Genomic DNA, 24,615 nt, shown 5'->3' with positions numbered 1-24,615 from the left:
TCCCACAATGAATGGAGCTGGCTTGTGTAAACAGTAGGATATTGCAAAAATAATAGTGTATTTGAAAAATCTAAACATAAGAGCTGAAACTATAAAACACTTCAATGAAAACAAAGGGCAAAAGCTTCAGGACACTGGATTTGACAATGATTTCTTGGATACATGCCAAAGGCACAGACAAAGAAGAAAAAATTTTAAAAAAACAACAAAAACATACTTCATCACAATTAAAAACTTTTGTGTATCAAAGGATACTATCAACAGAGTAAAAATGCAATCCTCAGAATGGGAGAATATTCTAAATTTTCAAATCATGTATCTGATAATCCAAATATATCCAAAATATATACAGAACTCCTAAAACTCAACAACAAAAGAGCCAAACTCAATTTAAAAATGGGCAAAGGACCTGAATAGACATTTTTTTCTATAAAAAGCTACACAAATGACCAAGAAGTATATGCAGAAATGCTCAGCATCACTAACCATTCAGATCAGATCAGATCAGATCAGTCGCTAAGTCATGTCCGACTCTTTGCGACCCCATGAATCGCAGCACGCCAGGCCTTCCTGTCCATCACCAACTCCCAGAGTTCACTGAAACTCACGTCCATCGAGTCAGTGATGCCATCCAGCCATCTCATCCTCTGTCGTCCCCTTCTCCTCCTGCCCCGAATCCCTCCCAGCATCAGAGTCTTTTCCAATGAGTCAACTCTTGGCATGAGGTGGCCAAAGTACTGGAGTTTCAGCTTCAGCATCATTCCTTCCAAAGAAATCCCAGGGCTGATCTCCTTTAGAATGGACTGGTTGGATCTCCTTGCAGTCTAAGGGATTCTCAAGAGTCTTCTCCAACACCATAGTTCAAAAGCATCAATTCTTTGGCGCTCAGCCTTCTTCACAGTCCAACTCTCACATCCCTACATGACCACAGGAAAAACCATAGCCTTGACTAGATGAACCTTTGTTGGCAAAGTAATGTCTCTGCTTTTCAATATGTTGTCTAGGTTGGTCATAGCTTTTCTTCCAAGGAACAAGTGTCTTTTAATTTCACGGCTGCAATCACCATATGATTTTGGAGCCCCCAAAATAAAGTCTGACACTGTTTCCACTGTTTCCCCATCTATTTCCCATGAAGTGATGGGACCAGATGCCATGATCTTAGTTTTCTGAATGTGAAGCTTTAAGCCAACTTTTTCACTCTCCTCTTTCACTCTCCTCAAGAGGCTTTTTAGTTCCTCTTCACTTTCTGCCATAAGGGTGGTATCATCTGCATATCTGAGGTTATTGATATTTCTTCCGGCAATCTTGATTCCAGCTTGTGCTTCTTGCAGTCCAGCGTTTCTCATGATGTACTCTGCATATAAGTTAAATAAGCAGGGTGACAAGATACAGCCTCGACCTACTCCTTTTCCTATTTGGAACCAGTCTGTTGTTCATGTCCAGTTCTAACTGTTGCTTCCTGACCTGCAAATAGGTTTCTCAAGAGGCAGGTCAGGTGGTCTGGTATTCCCATCTCTTTCAGAATTTTCCACAGTTTCTTGTGATCCACACAGTCAAAGGCTTTGGCATAGCCAATAAAGCAGAAATAGATGTTTTTCTGGAACTCTCTTGCTTTTTCCATGATCCACCGGATGTTGGCAATTTGATCTCTGGTTCCTTTGCCTTTTCTAAAACCAGCTTGAACATCTGGAAGTTCATGGTTCACGTACTGCTGAAGCCTGGCTTGGAGAATTTTGAGCATTACTTTACTAGCGTGTGAGATGAGTGTAATTGTGCGGTAGTTCGAGCATTCTTTGGCATTGCCTTTCTTTGGGATTGGAATGAAAACGGACTTTTTCCAGTCTTGTGGCCACTGCTGAGTGTTCCAAATTTGCTGGCATATTGAGTGCAGCACTTTCACAGCATCATCTTTCAGGATTTGAAATAGCTCCACTGGAATTCCATCACCTCCACTAGCTTTGTTCGTAGTGATGCTTTCTAAGGCCCACTTGACTTCACATTCCAGGATGTCTGGCTCTAGGTGAGTGATCACACCATCATGATTAGCTGGGTGGTGAAGATCTTTTTTGTACAGTTCTTCTGTGTATTCTTGCCACCTCTTCTTAATATCTTCTGCTTCTGTTAAAGCAGAATGATAAAGGACATATCATTTCTGTCCTTTATAGAGCCGATCTTTGCATGAAATGTTCCCTTGGTATCCCTAATTTTCTTGAAGAGATCTCTAGTCTTTCCCAATCTGTTGTTTTCCTCTATTTCTTTGCATTGATCACTGAAGAAGGCTTTCTTATCTCTCCTTGCTATTCTTTGAAACTCTGCATTCAGATGCTTTTGTCTTTCCTTTTCTCCTTTGCTTTTCACTTCTCTTCTTTTCACAGCCATTTGTAAGGCCTCCCCAGATAGCCATTTTGCTTTTTTTGCATTTCTTTTCCATGGGGATGGTTTTGATCCCTGTCTTCTGTACAATGTCACGAACCTCCGTCCATAGTTCATCAGGCACTCTATCAGATCTACTCCCTTAAATCTATTTCTCACTTCCACTGTATAATCATAAGGGATTTGATTTAGGTCATACCTGAATGGTCTAGTGGTTTTCCCTACTTTCTTCAATTTCAGTCTGAATTTGGCAATAAGGAGTTCATGATCTGAGCCACAGTCAGTTCCTGGTCTTGTTTTTGCTGACTGTATAGAGCTTCTCCATCTTTGGCTGCAAAGCACAGAATCAATCCGATTTTGGACACCCATGCAAAAGCAGACGCATGCTGGCCAGCAGACCAGGTTCAAGGCATCTCTTGTCACTGAGGACTGACTATGTGTCAATTTGGGTAAGCAGTCCAAGGAGGCAGCCACTGCCATCCCCAGAGCCACTGCCCTGGCCAAGCTCTCCATTGTTGCTGTGCAGTAAGGCTACTCAGCAAGCAAGATCAGCAAGCCCCACACTGTCCTTTGCAAGGTGACAAGCCACTGCAGCTCTGTGCTGGTGTATCTCATCCAAACACCAAAACTACTGGCAGCCTCTGGGCTCTTGTGTCCAAGAAACTGATGCCCAGTGTCAATCACTACTATACCTTGTCTGGGGGGCTGCATTGCCACCCTCAGCAACTCCACCACGTCTACCTTTGATGCCATCTCAAACAGCTACAGCTACTCCTCTTGACCTCTAGAAAGAGATCATGTTCACAAAGTCTCCCTCTCAGGAACTCACTGACCTAAGAGCTATGTCAGAGTCTCTGTGAAGAAGACCCAAGCCCAGCCATGGTCAGCATGTAGAGTTTTTATACAAGAAAGATAAAGTGAATTAGTTACGCTTGGAAAAAAAAAAAAAAAGAATTATCATATGACTCAGCAATTCTACCTGCATATATACGCAGAAGATGAAAGCAGGGCCATGAGCAACTATCTGCACATCCATGACAACAGCAGCATTATTCACAACAGCAAAAGGCAGAAGCAACCCAAGAGTCCATCGACGGATAAATGGATAAACAAACTGTGGGATATACATATGACGGACGTTATTCAGCCTTAAAAGGAAGGAAATTCTGACACATGTCACAACGTGGAGGAACTCTGAGGACACTGTGCTAAATGAAATAAGCCAGACACAAAAGGATACATACTGTATAAATTCCACTCACACGAGGTACCTAGAGCGTCAAAACTTAACAGAGCCAGAAAGTGGAAGGATGCTTGCTACAGGCTGACGGAAGGAGGATGGGGAGTTATTTTTTAATTACATTTTAATTAAAACAGAGTTTCAGTTTTGCAAGATGAAAAGAGATCCTGAAGTAGATGGTGGGGATAGCTGCACAATAATGCAATGGAGTTAATGCTACTGAACTGCACACTTAAAAATGATAACTTTTATGTATATTTGTCCATGATGAAAAAATTTTTTAAAAATGACTGTGTAGGGTCATAAAAGACACGTGGCTTTGTCTTTCTCTGAGGTCACTCACTCCGGGGGAAGCCAGCTGCCATGGCATGAAGACACACAGGCAGCCCTGCGGAGAAGTCCATCTGCTGCAGAACTGGGGCCTCCTGCCAGCAGCCAGCCTGAACTCGTCATCCACGTGAGGGTCAGCATCCCAGAAGGGGATCCTTGGCCCCAGGCAAGCCTTCCCCGACAGCAGCCCTCCTGGCTGACATCTAAACGGCCCCCTCGTGAAAAGTGTCGGAGCCAGAACCACACAGTTAAGCTGCCCCTCAGTCCCTGACCCACAGAAACTGAGAAAAGACAGGTTTACTGTTCGGCTGCTACAAGGTTGAGGTAATTTATTATACAGCAATAGATCAGTTCTGCAACTACTTAGATACATTTGAAAAGGAAAAGAGAAATTTGCTTCAACGCGTTATCCTATCAGGGTAGCCTGCCGTCCTAGCAAAGTGTGTGACAGGGCATGACCACAATGCTGGGCTGCTGCATTCGAGGCATCTCTTCACTGACGCCTTACGAGAGAGATGCTCAACTACTCGGTACCGAGAAAACTTCACAAGTATGTAGCGTGTGACCAGTAGTAAAGTATATTTAATGACATATGTTAGCACGGTGTTAACAGCTGGGTTTGGCTGATGAGTCCTGAGCTGGCTGCAGCTGGTAGCATGGCGTAGTGCAAGGTATATTTGCAGTAAGAGGAGAAATGTAACATCAAGCTGGTGCCAAATACAGATACTGTGTGTGTGCTTAGGAGACTTTTCCTCCTAAGTATTTTCAAATCTATCAGTAGTCGCTCAGTCCTGTCCAGCTCTTTGTGATCCCACGGACTGTGAGCCGCCAGGCTCCTTTGTCCATGGGACTCTCCAGGCAAGAATATGGGAGTGGGTTGCTGTGCCCTCCTCCGGGGGATCTTCCCCATCCAGGGATTGAACCCGGGTCTCCTGCATTGCAGGCAGAGTCTTTACCGTGACTTTTCCTCATGAGTATATTCAAGTCTAGACAGGGCAGTCAATAAATCATACCACTCGCCCCTCCACACAGCCCTGAGAAATGACCAGGAGAGGAGTGAAACCGCAGCACTTTCACAGACACCGCGAGACACTGCTCTACTTTAAAACCGATTCCACCACGTGGAATTCACCTGGCTTGAGAATTGTTTTTTGAGTCTTTTAACTCCTTCAAGCGTGTTGAGGAAGATCCTAGCATATGGATGTGTGCTGCAAATGCAAAACAAGTGACAGCCACTCTCACAGCAGGTTTTTATTTTTTTTATTTTTTTTTTTTTTTCTGGGTTTTAAACTGTACTTTATTTGTTACTATAACATTGTCTTTTAAAAAAATTGATCAACCATAAGCATGCAAAAAATTCTCTTCTGAACGGAACCGCTTCAATAACTCCTTGGATATCGCTAAGTAAATTATGAAGGTTGTTCAATTTATAGTCCTCTCCCTTATAGCACTTCTAAGCAGTGTGTGAGACACATACCACAGAGGTAGGAAAGACCATCCTTAATAAATTATCTTAATTGTAGAGAATTTCTGAAAATAAAACTGAAAAAGGCCAAACCATGTCTTTGATGAGTCCCCAAAGACCACAGATCCATCTCCTATTCCAAGACTTAGTCCCCTGGAGAGTTCTAGCCTCTGTAGGGCACTTGATAACAAGATCCACCAGGGCTCCGAACAACTGACTGCTTGAAGAACACCTTTGGCTGCTCTCACTTCCCGATTCTCTGGACCACCCAGTCCTGCTGGCAGAGAGGGCAGCGATTGTTTTGTTTCACCCACAAGGACATGCAGCAGTTGTGGAAGGAATGATTACATTCTCCCCAGACCACAACACAATCCTCTTGTTTGTTTTCAGCTTGACATCTAAGACAGGCATCCATCACCTGGACCCTGCAGATGGCGCACGTATCGCACTCCACGTCCCAGCTCCACATGGCCACCGCGTTCCACTTCTTGAGAGAGAACATTTTGTCGCCGCCCGACTTGGATCCTGCGCTCCCCGAGTGAGAGGACAGGGCGCAGGGTTCCTCACCGTCTTCCACGTCGGCCATAGCGGCGGCGCGGAGCCGGCGACGGAGACGTTGGGTCGTGGGAGGCGGGCGGCTATGGCGGCTCCGTGGGGCTGTCCGACGGGCCACAGCGCCGCCTCACAGCAGGTTTTTAATCAGCTTAGTGTTTTTCCTCTCTCTGTGTGTGCTCAGTCGTATCTGACTCTTTGCCACCCCATGGACTGTAGCCCTCTGGGCTCCTCTGTCCATGGCATTTCCCAGGCAAGAAAACTGGAGTGGGTTGGTTCTTGTCTAGAGAAAGTCAAAGCGCAAATCCTAAAGATGGCAAGCATGTTGAGCTGTGGCTGGTTAAAGGAGAAAGTCTTAACCTAATTCACCTAAATTTTTGTGGTACCAAAGACAGTATTAGGGGAAGAGCTGCCTAGGTGGAAGTCTGGTCTGTGATTATGAACCTAGATATTTAAAGTCATTTGGCATATGTTAAACTAGTGGATACTATGTGTCAGAACCCTGGGGTAGGAAATGGCAACCCACTCCAGTATTCTTGCCTGGAAAATTCCATGGACAGAGGAGACTGGTGGGGTATAGTCCATGGGGTCGCAAAGAGTCGGACACAACTGAGCAATTGAGCACATACACATCAGATGCCACATTAAGAGCAAGAAGTATAAAGATGAGTAAGTCTGGACTTCTTTGGAAAACCTGTAACACAATGTAAATGACAGAGCTCCAGGCAAGCAGGTGGCCTCTGTGCGGGACGACAGTAGAAGGTGCAGAGAATAAGGGTTATCCAGAACGATGGCAAGAATTTGCCAGATATGAATGAGGGAAAGGAAAGACAGAGGAAATATTACATATAAAACCCCAGAAACATTAAAGGAAAAACAAACTTCCAAAACTCGGCTCACTTCTTCAGCTGACATTAATTAAAAGGGCAGATAATGGGATAAAACCCCCTTAGCATGGTGTATCAGGTTCGTGAACTCTTCCATCTCACCCTCAACACCGCCGCACATGCATACCACGCTCCCGCGACAGTGCCCTCAGGCATGCTCGTCCATTCCTGCCTGCCTTCACACAGGCTCGGGAGTCTCACTTAGTTGAAAAACAATAATCCATTCTCTGTAGAATCGACTGGGGTCTTCCTCTGACAAAGCTTATTCCTTGAAATGCCAGGATGCCTTTCATTGGCAGGTTTTGGTACTGTGACTGTTCTTCACAATGACTATTTCTCATTCACTGGACCGACCATTTAAAGCTAGTCATCATTCTGGTCTTTGTCCACTCAAAGCCTGGCAGTGTTACAGTCATGCAGCGTTTGCGGAATGAACAAATGCATGAAACTATGAACATTCCTCTCTCTGGACGAGTCCCACGTTCCACCCAAAGAAAGGAAACTAGAATTACCCTTTGAGGACTTAGTGGAATCAAATGGAAACGTCACTGGGTGAGAATTAGAATGGGTTCTCGTCCTGACGTTACCACCAGGTAGGCATGAGAATTTGCACAATCCACTTAACTTCTCTAGGCCTCAATTTTTAATACCTTTAAAACAGGGTATGGATAGAATGTGTGGATATGTTTACAGTTAATTCTCATTTACGGAGCACTTACTCTCTGGCAGGCCCTGTAAAAATACTTTCCTATATCATTTAATTTTCCGTTGCTTCTTAGGACATAGCTAGGAATTTTCAGCATTTTATCCTCATTTAGAGATAAGTACAATAGTTTCAAAGAATCTGCCCAAAGCGACATAGCTGGTAACATTTTCTGGCTAAAAAGGGGAGGGATCCAAATGGGTCTGCCTCCGTAGAACACCTGCTCTCAAACACTAGGTCATAACGTTTAAATGGAAGAGCACAGATATTCTAAAATAAAAGGGTTTGGACTTTCTGAAGCCATATGACAGTAGTAATAAATGGCAATGTTCTTTTAATTTACTTTTTTCTGGGAGGGAGACGCCTTAAGGTGATATGGAGAGGGTGACAGGTATGTGGAAATGCACCAAACAGAGTCTTGAAAGGGGGGCCATCCTTTCTGGATGAAAGGTCTGAGCCTAGAGAAAAGAAAATGCAAGATGAGATGAAATGGAAAGGGAGGATTAAAGGGATACAGCCTGGCAGAAAGGCAAGGGGAAGAGAGAAGAAAACAGGAAGGGACCCTGAGCCAAGCTGAGGATGAAGATCGGGGGGTCGGCAGGGGAGGATGAGGACGGGGCCCGTGCTGTCAGTGGGCAGAGTGGCGGGAGGCAGGTTGCCATGCTAGAGGAGGATCCACCAGCATGGAAACTCCAGCCTAAAGGGAAAGGGGTTGGGATGACTGTGTTTCTCGAAGAACTGAGGGGGCTTAAGAGAGACAGCTCAGCCTGAGCCTGAGAGGAGCAAAAGGGAGAGACTAGTAAGAAAAACAATGACCCCACAGGTCTGAAAGGAAGAACGTGCAGACTGAAAGAGAGGTGATGACAGAGTGTGCCTGGGATGGGCCATTTAACGCTTTAAACCTGTGCCAAGCTGAGTAATGTGGGCTTCAACTGGGGATGTACCTCAACTCTGGGAGAGAACAGACCCTGCATCGTCAGCAGCATGAGCAAACATTACAGTTTTACAGCAATAAGTATTATTAATACTGAAAAATCCCAGTCGTGTGTCGTGCTCCGTATTTTCCAAAGCATGTTCACAAGGGTCATCTCACTGAACCCCCAAGACAATCTGAGCATCTTTGCTTCTCACCTGGCAACATGAGGCTGAAGTTCAGTTAAGTGCTTTACCTCCAGCTCAGAAGTTCCAAGTGGGCCTGAAATTAGCACACGGGGCTTCTTGTCCTGGTGCAGGATTCTTTTGTGTAGGAATAAAACATACCCTGTGCCTTTCATTCAGTTACAGTTTATTTACAGTGCCTACAGTCCAGGAGAGCAAGAGCAAAGGCAGAGAAGATACAGACACAAGGGAGAGGACGCTGTGCGCCACAAGAGTGGAGTTCAGGGCAAGGAGCAAATCTGGGGCCAGCAGGAAAAGTCTCGGGTAACTGCAGACTGGACAGGAGAAAGGATGACTTAAGCAAAGGGGCAAGGAGGCAGAAAAACCTCAGAGTGGGCTTCAGAGGGTGGCTCTGCCTACCCATTCCTTGCCCCCCACCAGCACAGCAGAGGCAAGTGCAACCCTTTAACAAAACTGAAAACTAATACCTGTAAAACCAGGTATTGTTTCGTCTTGGTGAAAAAGATCTACATTCAAGAAATTTACTCTGAGTCCAAAAGCTGTCAGGATTGCATGCTGGGGGGTGGGGTGGGGTGTCACGCGTTCTTTTGGAAAAGGGAGATGTTCTACTGTCAGAGTGATGCTCTAAATCCTCAGAGAAATGGAGGAACTCCAATTTTTCAAAACTTACTATTTTTCCAAAATGGAAGAAGACTCTTGTTTGCCTCTCCTTTGGCAGTGATCAGAAAAGATTAGAGCTGAAAATGCAAGAGGGCTATTTCACAGCAGTCACAGAAAAAAGGGAAAAAAAGTGGGGAGTGGGGTGGGTATGCTTAGCACCTTACTCCACAATTTTATATTTACCCTCCCAACACGCAAGTTCCATTGTGTATTCTATGCACACATAGTAAAGAAAAAAATGTGATATGGGAACATAGTGAGGGAATCTGTGAAGTGCTGAAACAGCATACCTGGCAGCTGCTAAAACAAAACTTCAAAGATTTGGCTTCTTTGAAAAGCCATCAGGCAGGACCCCACCCACTCCCTCTGCTAGCCACAGCTTCCCTGGGAGCTGGTACACGTAACCACTTCCGCATGTTTGGCTCTGTTCCCTGGGCTATAGCAACTCTATAAGCCAAGTCAGAACTGCCAGCCAAGCAGGTGGGGGACTGGGGGCTGGGTAAGTGGAGGGAAGCAAGACCTCTCCCCACCATCTAGTCATGGGCATATCCCAGAAAATAAAATGATAACGTTAGGATCTGCTTAAAAAGTCCCTTCCTCTCAGCCAGCCCAGCTCTTGGCTAAACACTAGTAATTGGTTAAACACTAGTAATTCAGAAGCTCTGAGCTTTTGAGATTCCCAAGGTATTAAAATATGCCCCTTCCAGTACCACAAATTAGTTCAAGAACAGCATCTGTGGTAAATCTCTAGATCTAAACAAAAGAGCCTAATCAAGAATATGCCTTTCTTTGTACTTTTTTTTTTTCTTTCTGCTGACAAGTTTGGGTCTTTATCACATATTTGAACCTTCTGGGTCAACCATCTTGTCCTGTGCTGCCCAGTATGGTAACGATGAGCCACTTGTGGCTTTTGAGTACTTGCAATGTGGCTAGTATGATGAGGAACTGAATTTTTCTTTTTACTTAGTTTTAATTAATTTAAACATTTTTAAATCCACATGTGGCTTGCGGCTACCATATTGGATAGCACTGATCTAGCCACTGATTCACCAAACGTTTACTGAGCACTTTTTACAGCAAAGTGTAAGGATGTAAAGATTTGCAAGACTCAGTCTCTGCCCCTCAAAAGCTTACACTCCAATACAGGAGGTGAGACAAGTATACAGATAACTATAACACAAGGAGGAGTGGTGTGTGTGATAGCAGAGGTAAACAGATAGATTCTCTAGGCAAGAATACTGGGGTGTATTGCCAGGCCCTTCTCCAGGGGATCTTCCCGACCCAGAGACTGAACTCACGTCTCTTAAGTCTCCTGCATTGACAGGCAGGCTCCTTACCACTAGCGCCACCTGGGAAGTCCAGGTCACTTCTAATACCTAATAAAATGTGAATGTTGTGTAAACACAGTTACTGGACTACAGAGAATTCAAGTTTTGCTTTTTGGAACTTCCTGAATTTTTTTTTTTTTCCTAAATACTTCAATCCATGGATGCAGACCTGTGGATACGGAGGGCCGAAAACAAGTCTATCATACAGAGGACACAGAGAAGAGAGGAACTACTCCTAAGAACACCAAAAATCTGAAACATTACACACATACACATATTCAGTAAACATCCCAACTTATTAGTCAGCCAATGTGAAAAGGCTGAAAGTGAAGAGACAGCCATCCTATACTGGGCTGTCAAAGATGCCAGATGCCCTTTCACTCCTAAGTACCTTCTAGGAGTGGCTCTCAAGATTCCGTGGGTCTGGTGGGGTGGGGAGGATGTTGGTAAAAATAAGGGTTTCTGCCTTTTCCTCTTCTTTCACACCCTGCCTCTTCCAAGAGCACCTCTCCCCGCCCCCTCCCTCCCAAGGCAGAGGGCCTTTTGCTTGTAGGGCACTTTTGATCTTAGATAACTGGAAAGAACTAAAGAGGACCTGGGGACTTGGGAAGGTGGTTGTGTGAGTTCTGAACTCAACGGAGAAGAAACAGGGCTTCCTTCCCTAGTGTTCAGGTCATCAGGCTAGGAAGAGCCACAAAGATCAGTTCTTGGGGAATTAAAATTGGACACTAAGCCAGAGCTTCCTCTGAATTATATCTTTTAGGAACATGCATTTGGTGGATGAGGAATACAAGGAAGAGAAAGTCTAATGGTATTTTCTTGGGATGTCATCAGGGAAGGTTGCAGAAAGCCTACGCTGAGCTGAGCCCTGTAGGAGGAAAGACACAGGTGAGAAGCAGGGAGTCTGTTCATTCATTCATTATTTCTTTTACTTAATATTTGTTCGTCATGTTTAAGTGCCTACTGTTTACCAAGGCACTGGGATACAACAGTGAATAAGACAGCTTACACTTTCATGAAGTAATCACAGGAAACTAACAGGATAAGCATCATAGAACAGTATAAGGATAGGAAAATGTACCATTTTGATCCATTGCATTTGGCTGGAACTAAATATGTGAAGAATAAAACTGGAAAGGTAGACTGGGGCCAGATACAGGTATTCACTTTGAAAATTATTTTTTGTTTTGTTTTTCTTTTTGTGTTTGTGGTACATTGGAAGGTCCTTTTATTTCTTCCTTAAAATTTTTGTTATCATTATCAGAATTAAAAAAATAGAAAGAAAATCTTTAAAATAAATAAGACAAATTAGAAAAGCTTAGCCTTGAAAAGTAGAAGCGCATTTGTACCGTATTTTCAAGACATAATCTCCAGCTTATCTTTATAAGTAATAAATCAGTATTTTGCTAGCTTTGATTTTGTTTTCTATAATTTCTTACTTACTTGTGACCTGGAGGAATCAGAAAGTATGGTTGATGCTTTATAAGCCCCAACATCAATTTCTAGACTTTTATAGTTGAATGAACTGAAAATTCTCTTACAGTTAGGACCCAGCTTGATTTCCGTTTCTATCACTTTAAACTAATACATTTTATCAGCCAGACTGGTTCCTACTGATTGCCCCTTGAAAATGCCTGAAACCCCTTGTACGTTTCCTCTCTTTTTCTCCCTCCCCTTTCCTGCACCAGTCTGTAGCCTATATATAATCTAGGACTGTATTTAAACCCTTCCTCTGCAGATCCTGACCTTTCCACCCATCTCTAGGGCCTTTCCTGAATTGCAAGCTCCTCTGAGCCCATATAAGGGCTTCCCAGGTGGTGCTAGCGGTAAAGAACCTGCCTGCCAATGCAGGAGATGTAAGAAACGTGGGTTTTACCCCTGGGTCAAGGAAGATCCCCTGGAGGAAGGCATGTCAACCCACTCCAGTATTCTTGCCTGAAGAATCCCGTGGACAGACAAGCCTGGTGGGCTACAATCCACAGGGTCGCAAAGAGTCAGACATGACTGAAGCAACTTAGCACGCATGCACACACTGATCCCACATACCCTCCACTTTAATCACTTGCTCTGTGTTTCATGTGCCAAAAATAATTAAACTCCCAGGCAAGTATTCTCCAGACCGTCCTGCTGAGTGTCAGATCAAACGTACATGAGTATGCCACACATTTCTTGATCTCATAGATGCTCACATAGAGTCAAGCACAAAGTAAGCGTGCAATTATCTCTTAATTAACTTTGGCCTCTCTGCCTACCCAAGCCTTAGCTGCCCTTCCAGAGTCACCTCACACATCTTTCTTTACCATGAAGCTTTTGCCACTTTCTCCAGTCAGAGTGACCTATTTCTCCTCTGAAGGTGTACCACTCACAGCATAGTCCTTGTTGTCTACAATTAAGTACATATTGCCTTACACTGCTTGTATTAATAACTTAAATGACTATCAAATTTCCTCCTTGTGGACAGAGAGACCCCGTCTATTACTTCCTTCAGAGTCAGCCCCCTGCCTTGCATTTAGGAGATATTCGGTAACATGTTAACTTTTTAAGGATAACATTGTTTTAACAACTACCAGATGAAGCCATTTCCCAGCTGGAACATTACTTATTACCAGTTTCACCTTTCTTTTCAAGTATTTCAATATACTAAATATTTGGTGAAGAAGGTAACAAAACTCTTCTCTTAGGGTCTTGTATTTCAAATGTCAGTGTTGGGTTCAAGCAGCTAGCAAGATATTTGAGAACACTAATAACAGGCAGATTTTTTCATATACTCAGTTTTCCTTGGTGCAACCCAACTACACAAGAACATAATTTTATTTCCTGTAGCCTTTAAGTACAACCTATTTATTACCACCACTCCCCTGCGGCTTCCTTACCTGTGGTACCAGAAAGCCTGATTTTCTCATCCAAAGATTTCTAGATTATCGTCACATTACTGAGACGCATCCATATTTCACTTTCATCACATAAAGACAGTAAAACTTCTTTTACAAAACCAGGCAAACACGGTATTAATTATTGGCTTTGAAGCCAAATTAATACAAGTCTTAGCCTGATAATTCATGAAAGCTAAAAAACATCCCTTTATTGCCTCTAAAGCATAAGAAAGGTCCAATTAGGACAAGAGTTCTACTCTTACTTATTACGAACACCTGGGCCTGCCTTGTGACATTCTGAATTCCTAAATTCGCATATACTGCCTCTCTCACCTCCAGCCCTACTCTCATCTCCCAAAGAACACTTGGTTCCATATTAAAATGTTACCTTTTAAGTGGAGCTTCTCTATTTTTCCTTACAAGCATTTTAATAGTTTGTAATCAAAATTTTAATATATGGATCCTCACTTCACAATAAAAGCAAGTAAGGTAAACCGCAGAGATTAGGTATAACTGCTTTGTCTACTGTGATACAATATGACACTTCACATGTGTGGTGGCCAGCGGCATCTAAACTCAGCCGTGTAGCAGTACTGTATCTCAGGCAAGTCTAATTTTGTGTTACTCTCTTTTCTGGAAAAAGAACCCATACCAAGAACCTACACCCAAACCAGAACTTACACCAAACTTTTGCTCTGAAAAATGGCTGCAGGGATGAGAGAATCTTTACTGCTGCTGCTGCTAAGTCGCTTCAGTCGTGGCTGACTCTGTGACCCCACTGACGGCAGCCCACCAGGCTCCTCCATTCCTGGGATTCGATACTACAAGTCTATCATTTTATTAAAATATAGAGTCAAGAGGGATTTTTTCCTTTCAGCCTTTTAAACCCTCAGTCAGTTCAGTTCAGTCGCTCAGTCGTGTCCGACTCTAAAGAATTGATATCTTCTTTGTATTTGGTCAGTAACATGCTGAGAGTTTTTTAGCAATAAGACCGGCAGGAGGGTAGGTTGAGGTCTTTATTAGCTAAAGGTTCCAGGGAAGCCAGCTGGTTGTCCTAACTGTGTTGAGTCAACATTAAGTAAGCCGTACCAGGGATCATCAGTGTTTCTCTACAGCTGTCAGAAAGAAAGATACAGTGTTTCTTCACCACTGTGCATCTTTTCAACTGTCAGGGCTGGTAACCAGTTCCATGGGAAAGATGATAGAAAAACTGCATGAGAATTAAACTGAAACATGAATTAAGTAACTTTGATAAAACTTCCTAATTCTAGAAAAGGAGTCTCATTCTGCTTGTACATGGACTTTTGTCATTCAGTCCTCTTAAAACCAAAATAATCATCAATTGTGGATGGGTATCAAATTACAAAGCGAGTGGCTAAAAAGGAAAGGGTCTTGCCTCTACCAGTGACTCTGTATGTGTCTGAGCGTGCAGGTGTGTGCGTTAATCCTGAGGAACTGTACGTAAGGTGGTTTACCTTAGATGCTTGGGGGGTGCGGGCGGGAAGCAACCTAAATTGGAAACATGCTACACTGGCAAACCACAAAGCGAGCTTCGTTTTATCCTGACTTGTAGATAAGAAAAGATCCCCCGCCTTTCACGCCTGAGTCTGGGCCCAAACATTCCCGAACTTCCTTTGCCTAGGCCCCGGTATGAGGTCCAGCCAGCGAGCTTTGACACACTTCCAAAGTTTTTACCAACATTCCTTCAAAGAGGCAGAAGTCCAGTCATGCTGGCCTTGGCACAGACGCCTATGGCGCTCGGCTCTCTGGGTGCGGGAGAAACCAGAGACCGTCCCGGGGCCTGAACTGACATGGAGCTAACGCCTGAGAGGCTGCGTGTCTGGCTGAGCGAGAAAAGCAGCAGAGAGGACTCCGCGCCTTGATCACACGTGTGCCAGAGGCATGCAAGACTCGAGGTGATGGAGTGGCAAAAGCTAAAACTCAGGAGGAAGGCGATCAGGTAAACTTCATTTTCTGGGAAGGGAAGGAGGACAAGGAGAGAACTATCACTTCGGCAGCACTCTGAACAAGCGAGAGTTTTCCTTCTGGCTTTTAAGCCGCACTCCGCCCCCCACCACCACCACCCCCAAAGTGGTTTCTTTTTGTGATTGTGCTCTTTGGCTACAGAGTCTTGTTTATATAACAGGATAAAGTACAAAATTATAAGCTCCAAACTCCTCCAGAGAAAAGCTCTCCCAAAGCTCGACCCCCAGGATGGATGGAAAATATGAGTGTTCACTGGCTGGAACACTGAGCCGCAATGGAAATTTCAACATTGGGGAGAAGATAGCAGAGAGGAAGGGCCTGTTGAGTAGAAAGAAGTCACCCTTCAACAGAGGGGTCAAAGAAAAGAAAGAGTCTCTCCTGTTGGCCCCACCTTGATACCCTCCACTCCTCAGCTGCAACGGCCGCATCTCGGCAACACTGCTCCACAGGGCACTGCCTGTGGCTCACGCCAGCTCCCTCTAAACCAGATACTAAAACCAGGAGTGGAGGATCCCACATCCCAGGCAGGTCCAATTTTTAAGCTTCTCCTTTTTTTTTTTCCCACAGGAAGGGAAGTAAAGGGTATCAAGAACCTACACCCAAACCAAGCACTCCATTGGCTACTTTGATATGCACAACTCAACTAAATCTTGAAACAACTTAATGAGGTAGGTATTATCATCTGCACAGGGAAACTGTGGCTCAGAGAAGCTAGGTTAACTTGCCCGAGGTCACATACTCAGTAAGGCAAATCCTAAAGTCCCTTCTCTTTTCACTACACCATGCCATCTTGCTAATAGGAGTTGATGGACCCCTTGCCTATAAAGTTAACATGCTTTTAAAGAATATATCAATAGAAGCATTTAAAGGACTGGTTCCAGAATAATTTCCCTAAACAAAGGGAGAGAATGGAAGCAAAGCCTTACCATTCTGGTAATTCTTTTGCCCAACTATGGGACTCTCTTTTAAAACCTAATATCTTCCTACTCCTAGTCTCTTTATCATGGTTTAAAGAAATGTATGACTTTAAATTTGCTGTCTTAACTATTTTTATGAGTACAGTAGTGTTAAGTATGGTTACACTGCTATGCAAAAGATCTAACTTTTTCATCTTGCAAAACTGAAACTCTATAGTCATTAAACACTAATTCCCCATGTTCGGTTCCCCCAGCCCTTGGCAATCACCTTTCTACTTCCTGTTTCTACAATTTAGACAAGTTTAGAGACTTCATAGGAGTAGAATCCTACAGTGTTTGTCTTTTTGTGACTGGCTCATTTCATGCAGCACAATGTCCTCAGGTTCAGCCACATTCTAGTGTGTGACAGGGTCAATCCTTACATCCTCTTCTGCATTCCCCTTCTTCCACTTGCTTGTGTCACAAATTTAAATCTTTGTCATATGCTGCCCGACGTGGCTTCCTAACTGTTCCACATGGATGCGGTTCCTTCTTGCCGCCGGATGGTAGCCTTTTAGTCATCCAACAACAGGTCTTGAAAGTCTTTTAGACCCTACCCAGTGCCCTGCAGAGCTTCCCTGGTGGCTCAGTGGTAAAGAATCCAGCTGCAGTGCAGGAGACCCAGGTTCAATCCCTGGGTCAGGGAAATCCCCTGGAAAGGGAATGGCACCGGACTCCAGTATTCTTGCCTGGGAAGAGGAGCCTGGCAGGCTACAGTCCATGGGCTCACAAAAGATTCGAGCACAACGTGGAGACTAAACAACAGAAACAACAACAACAAAGTGGTATGTGCTAGGCTAAAATCAGAAGACAGCCCCTGGCCAGTGAGCTCCGGGAGGCAGGACAATTCTGTCTTACTTGTCAGTACTCCACAGCAGCTTCAAAGTTCTAAAATACAGTTTTAGAACTCTAAATTGTAAAGTTCTAAAATACAGTTGTTTTCCAGAGTGGAAGCCACCTGGCCAAGCAGCCTAGGTCCACGATGTCACAAAAAGGAGGAACAGACTCAGGGCTGTGCCTTCAACCTCCCCCATACATTTAACATCGAGGAACAGACAAATCTCCAGGTTGTGTGTGCTAACACAATGCCTAATACACAGAAAATGATTAGAGGGTTTATTTTTAAAGAAAATAAACAGTATTTCTGAAGACTGACTAAAAATGAAAAGGTGGGAAGTCAGAGTCCTGAGTCTCTACCAACGTTCATAAAAAAATAATCTAAAAGAAGGGAGAAAAGTATTAGCTGAACTGGTATCAAAACTTCTGGAAATTGGTCCCAAAAAATTAGGTAAAAGAAAGGGACCAGACTATAATTTATTATTTAAATGTAAGCGGGCAGAAGAACAAGGTAATGTGAAATAGCACCCAAATTTCCAAGATTTGTGGCTTCATTGTACCCCATTCCCCAGGACTGAATTTAAAATTCTAAAATACAATTGTTTTCCAGAGTGGAAGCCACCCAGCCAAGCAGCCTAGGTCCAAGATGTCACAAAAAGGAGGAACAGACTCAGGGCTGTGCCTTCAACCTCCCCCGCACCTTTAACATCGAGGAACAGACAAATCCCCAGGTTGTGTGTGTGAAAAAGCCAGAGATGGATAAAAATAATTCAATGACAAATGCTGGAAAAACATACAAAGGGGCAGAAGCCAGACATTCGTGGGATTCCCTGACAGCTCGATCCACAAGGAAGGGCTGGACTGGAAAAAAACAGAGCTTCAGGCTCCTGCCAAGCTGTCTGAGGCCCTGTTCTTCCCAAATCATTCCAAGCAGCAGCCAAAACTTTACAGTAACCCTTCCAGGTCTCCCAAAGAAAGATGCACTCTCACCTAGAAAGTGCTCCTCCCTGATGTGGTCCAGTTCCGTGCAAGGCTGGCAGTAACGAGGAGGTGCCTCTCAACATCAATTCTCAGCTCTGAATAACTCCCCGAGTGCCCAGAAAAATGGATAATTAAAAGGTAGCTTGAAAAACCCTAGCCATTTCACTGGCTAAAGAAAAGCTTAATAGCCAGGTATCAGCATCTAGGGATTTCCCAGGTGGCTCAGTGGTAAAGAATCTGCCTGTAACAGGAGACGCAGGTTCAATCCTTGGGTCAGAAGGATCCTGTGGAGAAGGGAATGGCAACCCACTCCAGTAATTCTTGCCTGGAGAATCCCACAGACAGAAGAGCCTGGTGGGCTGCAGTCTATGAGGTCGTAAAAGATTCGGACATGACTGAGCTACTAAATAACAACAACATCATCAGTATTATAAGAGTCAAATACAACCCCTTTAAGAAAAAAAGAGGTTGCGAACACTTGGTACCTGCATCGTGGATTGTATCATTCTCAATCGGCCTTGTTCAGAGGCACACCTCAGGTTTCTAAACATGTGACTGCATTTGGCCCTGACTACCTTCTCTTCTGGAGATTGGCCTGCAATTAATCTCACTTATTACCTCTGAAAAGTAACAACAGAGGAATGGCTGGCCAAGTCCAACTCTGAGTGTCTAGGGAACTGCAAGCTCCACGGCCAGGCCTCAGACTGTCTGGGCAAGGCGTGGGCTCTCTGCCTTCCTCTCCCACAACAAAGCTCCAACAGGGACTCCAGACAGACCAGAGGAACCGAGGGATTTGAGGAGCTGGGCTGAGCTCACACTGACCCAAGGGGAGACGACAGCCCTGGGCTACACTTGGGATGGTTTCAAAACAGCGGGGGAAGAACAAGGTTGTCTGGTGAAAACTTGTGTGATCCATAAAATTGAGAACAATAGCAACACCACAGGGAAATGAAAAATAACACTATTTGCAGAGCTCTTGTGAGTCACTAGTTTTCATTCCTGTGGCTACCAAGTCACTGACTCCTCCCATATGCAGATGAAAAGTACAGCCAGCAGCGGGTTCTCTTCACGTCTTTTCACTGTTTACAGGGCAGCCCCTGGTCGAGTGAATTATGAGAGTTTATCAGCACTGGAATCCACCGATGCTTTTGTGGATGTACACGTAAGAGTACCTTTTATTTACTCAGCACCCACTTCCAGGGAGATCAAAGTGCTTTAAGGACAACCTAAAAGCTCTCAAAACAGGCCAGTTTATGTGTAAGTATGCTTATCCAGTAAAAAGATTAAATGAATAGTTTAGGGTCACTTAGTGTCAAAACCAGTAATAAAACTCACAACTCTAAGCTACTAAGCCCTTCCTCATTAAACTTAGTCACCCTTACTACTAAGGAAGGAACAACAAGAAACTAAATATTCACAAAACAGTGACTTACAGGTAAATAAAGAAACTGAGGCCTGGAACAGAGCAGAATGCTTGAGGGAAGTCTGGCTGGGGCCCATGTCATCGCCAGTTCTGGAAGGACCACTTGAGAATTCACTTAGGGCTACTTGTGGGTGGGTATCTCTGGGAATTCCCCATGGAATTAGAACTCACAAGCTGAGCTTCCAGGCTGTCCTGGCAACCAGAGGTTGTTTGGGGGTAGGGGAAGATCTTCTAGGGCTACCTTGGACTAGAATGGGGCCTAGAAACTGACCTTGAACTTGAAGAAGAGGTGAAGGGAGGGATGTTACGGTACAACTAACCCCCAAAGGGAAAGACCAGGGAACTTTGCAGGGGTTACTTTCTGGCGCCAGTGGTTGTGACGTTGATTGTATCATGCGCCATTTCTACCACAGCCCATGAGCAGAGCCTAGCTGGGAGCAGGCCATTCACAGCGCTGGGCCCTAGTCCTGCCTCTGACCTGGACGGATCCCTCCATTGTTCTGTGTCTCAGCACTAACAGGTGTCACCAAGAGAAGGCTCTAAACCCAGCCATAATTTTTACTCCAAATACAAACTATAAAAAATACGAAAACTCAGGACTTCCCTTGGAAGTCCAGTGGTTAAGAATCTGTGCTCCCACTGCAAGGGGCGTAGAATTCCCAATCCCTGGTTGAGGAACTGATCCTGCATGCTGTGTCTGTCCAAAACGTACAGTCTTGACATTGTTTATCACATGGAAAACAACTGCAGTCCTGGATAAAGACAATATATCCAAGACTGTGGAGAAAATGTTTTCCGTAGAAACAAGGTTTGGATTGTAAAATGAAAATGGAATATTTGGAAATATTTTATATGGAAAATAAAGCTCTGTGGCATAAACAGAATTTCTTTTTTACGACTTATGTTTTAGGAATGTGGTTACTCTGTAACTGTAAATCACCAAAGGACAGACTTCTCCTGTGAAGAGAAGCATGTGGGAGGATGGACTATCTTCAAAAGTCCTGCCTCGTGGTCTTCAACACTTTCTAATTCTGAACCGAGATGGTTCTTTTCACCCTTGACCACAACGATCACTGGTATGAAAGACACTGTACCCGAGCATGATGTAATGTGCTTATGTTTATCTTGCTTCCTGGGCAGAGGCTCTGCTTCCCAAATTAGTTCCTTAAGTCATCATTCTAATGGCAACAGATACCTGGACAACAATTAGGTATTTCCTCCATGCCTGAGCCTTCGGTCACCCCTCCTCAGGGCAGGGGATCATCCAGAGTGCTGGCTGGCTGGCAGAGGCCTGGGGGTGGGGACCCGGTGGGACACGTGCGGTAGAGCCTCTTTATTTGGAGGGAACAATATCTCTCAGCTGGTTGGAATACTTCATCGTTAACAGTCCCATTACTCTCTAGTTCATCTGACTCAGGGACAGATACAATTAAACCCATATTTAATAGCCATTAGAGCCAAGATGTACTGGGAATCTGTTTCTTCATTTTTTTATACAGGGAGACTTAAAATACAGATGGAGACTAGATTTCAATAGAGTGGTTTCTTTTTTAAAGTAAAAGTTGCTGATTTTATGGCCGGAATTTATTTGCATTTTATCCTCCCCCATTTTGCTCAACTACATAGAGGGAATTTCCTTCCCACTTTCCAAATGAACATTGTCCAGAGAGTCTGAGTTTAATTAGATAACCTACATAAAAATACATAAAACAAATATATGCTTCAAAAGAAAAAAAAGAGTCCAAAGTTACTGAAACACAGCATAATACAAGGTATAAAAAGGAATTAGGAGACAAGGAGAAAATATCAAAAGTCAATACATGAAAATGTTGACTATGAGCAAGGATTATACACAGTATATGCCTCTGGGGTCCCCGCGATCCAAGCAGCTGCACAACCTCCATGCTCGGCCCATGCTCGGCCCTCACTGGGGCAGAGCCGCTGGAGGCTAGAAAACAATCCCAATAGCACCATATCTCCTGCACCCATGGGCACTGGCTTCCCTGCACACCTGGTCCTGCTGGGGTCCATACGATCCAAGCAGCTGTACCACCTCCAGGCCTGGTCCTCACTGGGGCAGACTCAAGGCCTCCAGGGAAGCCTCAGAAGCAAACTCCTGTGGATGAGCCACATGCAGAGGGGGGATAAAACCACAATTAAGCTCCAGGGATGGAGTGACTAAGAAAGAGGATCAAAAAACTTTCAAAAAGCTGTATAAGCTGTAAATTAAACCCACAAGAACAACTAGGTAGACTCTCTGTCTATGGACTATACAAAAGGATAATGAGTACTCCTACAAAAGAAAATTCTCTAGCTCTGGCAGCTCCGGATATTGGAGGCAAGCACACGTGGGAGGAGGGCCAGATTAGAATCTGAACTGTCCCCACAGCAGGTCCAGAGACCAGTCCTCCTGAGTACCGAAGGGCCTCCTAAGAAGGAGAAGGTGGGGTGTGGCTCACAGCAGTGAGGTGGGGTCGGGGGTGAGAATGCTGACAGCTGAGACCTGAGAAAAACATTTATTATTATTCTTATATTTTTATTCCTTCTATAGTTGGTTCTGAATATTCTTTTTTTTTTTATGTTGCTGTGGTTATTATTATTATCTCTTTTTGAACATACATTTTATTTCTTTTCTATATTTCTACTTCTATTTCAGCTTTTTGTGTTTTGTTGTTGTTGCTGTTTTTCATGTTGAAGTTTTACTTTAATATGCATGTATCTTTTTTATATATTTTGACTTAACTTTGCTTTTCTATTTGTTTTTCTTGTTTCACCATGCTTGTTTCTTTCGTTTCTTTGCTTTATTCCACAGTTGACACTCTGCTTTGGTCTTGTTTTCTGCTCTGTGTTTTAGTTGGTTTTGTTTTTAATTGGTTGATATTATTTTTGGTTTCTTTTGTTCGCCAGGTCACTCTCTTGAACTTTATTTTCTTTGATATGCTTTGGTTTCGTGTGTGCGGTATGTGTTGCATGTGTGTATATTCCTTTGTTTTTGTTTTTATTTGTCTAATTTTGCTCTTACCATTTGTCTGGGGTTCATTTTTAGTCTTTTGGGTTTTTGTTTGTTTGTTTATTGTTTGTTTTACTCCCTTTTATTACAGTATTCTTGCCTGGAGAATCCCAGGGACAGAGGAGCCTGGCAGCTGTCTATTGGGTCGCACAGAGTCAGACACGACTGAAGCGACTTAGCAGCAGCAGCAGCAGTGCCATAACAAGCAGCTTGTGAGATCTCGGCTGCCTGACCAGAAGTAAGGCCTGAGCCTCTGGAGTGGGAGTGTTGAGTACAGGACACTAGAGAACTCTTGATCCCAGGGAGTATTAATCAGTGAGAACTGCCACGGAGGCCTCCACCTGTATCAAGATTCAGCACCACCCGATCGCCTGCAGCACCTAGCACAGGATACCTTACCCAGCAACAAGCAAAACAAAAACACAACCCAATCATCAACAGACAGGCTTCCCACAGACACCCCAAAATACACCACTTCACATGGCCCTGACCATCAAGAGGAAAAAAACTCACTTCCTCCCACCAGAATGCAGGCACAAGTGCCTTCAAACATGAAGCCTACGCCAGGAACTGGACCAACCTCATCCATGAGACAAAAAGCAAGAGGAACGATGACCCTATAGCCTAGGGAAAGGCAGACCTCAAACACAGTATTTTACACAAAATGAAAAGACAGAGAAATATTGTGTAGACGAAGGAACAAAGATGAAGGAACAAGACCAAATAAACAAAGAGGAAATAGGCAAACTACTTGAAAAAGAATTCAGAATAATGACAGTAAAGATGATCCTGGGCTTTCCTGATAGCTCAATTGGTAAAGAATCTGCCTGCAAAGCAGGAGACCTCAATTTGATTCCTGGGAGGAAGATCTGCTAGAGAAGAAATAGGCTACTGACTCCAGTATCCTTGGGCTTCCTGGTGTCTCAGCGAGTAAAGAATCCACCTGCAATGCAGGAGACCTGGGTTCGATCCCTGGGTTGGGAAGATCCCCTGGAGAAGGGAAAGGCTTCCCACTCCAGTATTCTGGTCTGAAGAAAGACTGTACAGTCCATGGGGTTGCAAAGAGTTGGACACAACTGAGCTTCTTTCACTTTCACTTTTCAAAGATGATCCAAAATCTTGAAAATAGAATGGAGAAAATGCAAGAATCATTTAACACATTTCACAAGGAACTAGAAGAAATAAAAAATAAGTAAACAGTAATAACACAATTACTGAAATTAAAAATACTCTAGAAGGAATCGATAGCAGAATAATTGAGGGAGAACAGATGAGTGAGCTGGAAGGTATAATGGTAGGAATCATTGCCTAAGAGAAGAATAAAGAAAAAAAGAATGAAAAGAATTGATAGTCTCAGAGACTTCTGGGACAATATTAAATGCACCAACATTTGAATTATAGGGAGAAGAAGAGAAAAAGAAAGGGTTTGACAACATTTTTGAAGAGATTATATTTGAAAACTTCCCTAACATGGGAAAGGAAATAATGAAGTCCAGTAAATGCAGAGAGTCCCATACAGGATAAACCCAAGAAGAAACATGCCAAGACACATATTTATCAAACTAACACAAATTAAACAAAAAGAAAAAAATATTAAAAGCAGCAAGGGAAAGACAACAAGTAACATAAGAGAAATCCCATAAGGTTAACAGTTGATCTTTCAGTAGAAACTCTGTAGGCCAGACAGGAACGACAATATATATTTAAAGTAATGAAACTGAAAAATCTACAACTAAGATTACTCAGTACAGATCTCATTCAAGATTGATGGAGAAATCATAAGATTTATAGACAAGCAAAAGTTAAGAGAATTTAGCACCACCAAAAAAGCTTTACAACAAATGTTAATAGAAATTCTATAGGAGGGAAACACAAGAGAAGGAAAAGGCTTA

General features: G+C 43.6%; 2 protein-coding genes across 6 annotated transcripts in view; both read right to left on the bottom strand.

Annotated features, from left to right (window-relative positions):
* The window catches only part of TTLL5 (tubulin tyrosine ligase like 5), a 316,639-nt gene that overhangs the window by 131,561 nt on the left and 160,463 nt on the right, over positions 1-24,615 (bottom strand). The window lies entirely within an intron of this gene.
* LOC129621826 (RING-box protein 2) lies at positions 5,231-6,088 on the bottom strand. Its single transcript, XM_055538716.1, has one exon. The coding sequence runs from the start codon at positions 5,992-5,994 to the stop codon at positions 5,653-5,655; it is 342 nt and encodes a 113-aa protein (XP_055394691.1). The 5' UTR covers positions 5,995-6,088; the 3' UTR covers positions 5,231-5,652.

Source organism: Bubalus kerabau, chromosome 10 (genome assembly GCF_029407905.1).
Source record: "Bubalus kerabau isolate K-KA32 ecotype Philippines breed swamp buffalo chromosome 10, PCC_UOA_SB_1v2, whole genome shotgun sequence".
NCBI classification, from domain to species: Eukaryota; Metazoa; Chordata; class Mammalia; order Artiodactyla; family Bovidae; genus Bubalus; species Bubalus kerabau.
This window is presented reverse-complemented; position numbering and strand designations above follow the sequence as displayed.

What these genes read in the sequence shown, in the direction of transcription:
- LOC129621826 (XM_055538716.1), bottom strand. Translation starts at nt 5,994, where the DNA reads ATGGCCGACGTGGAAGACGGTGAGGAACCCTGCGCCCTGTCCTCTCAC.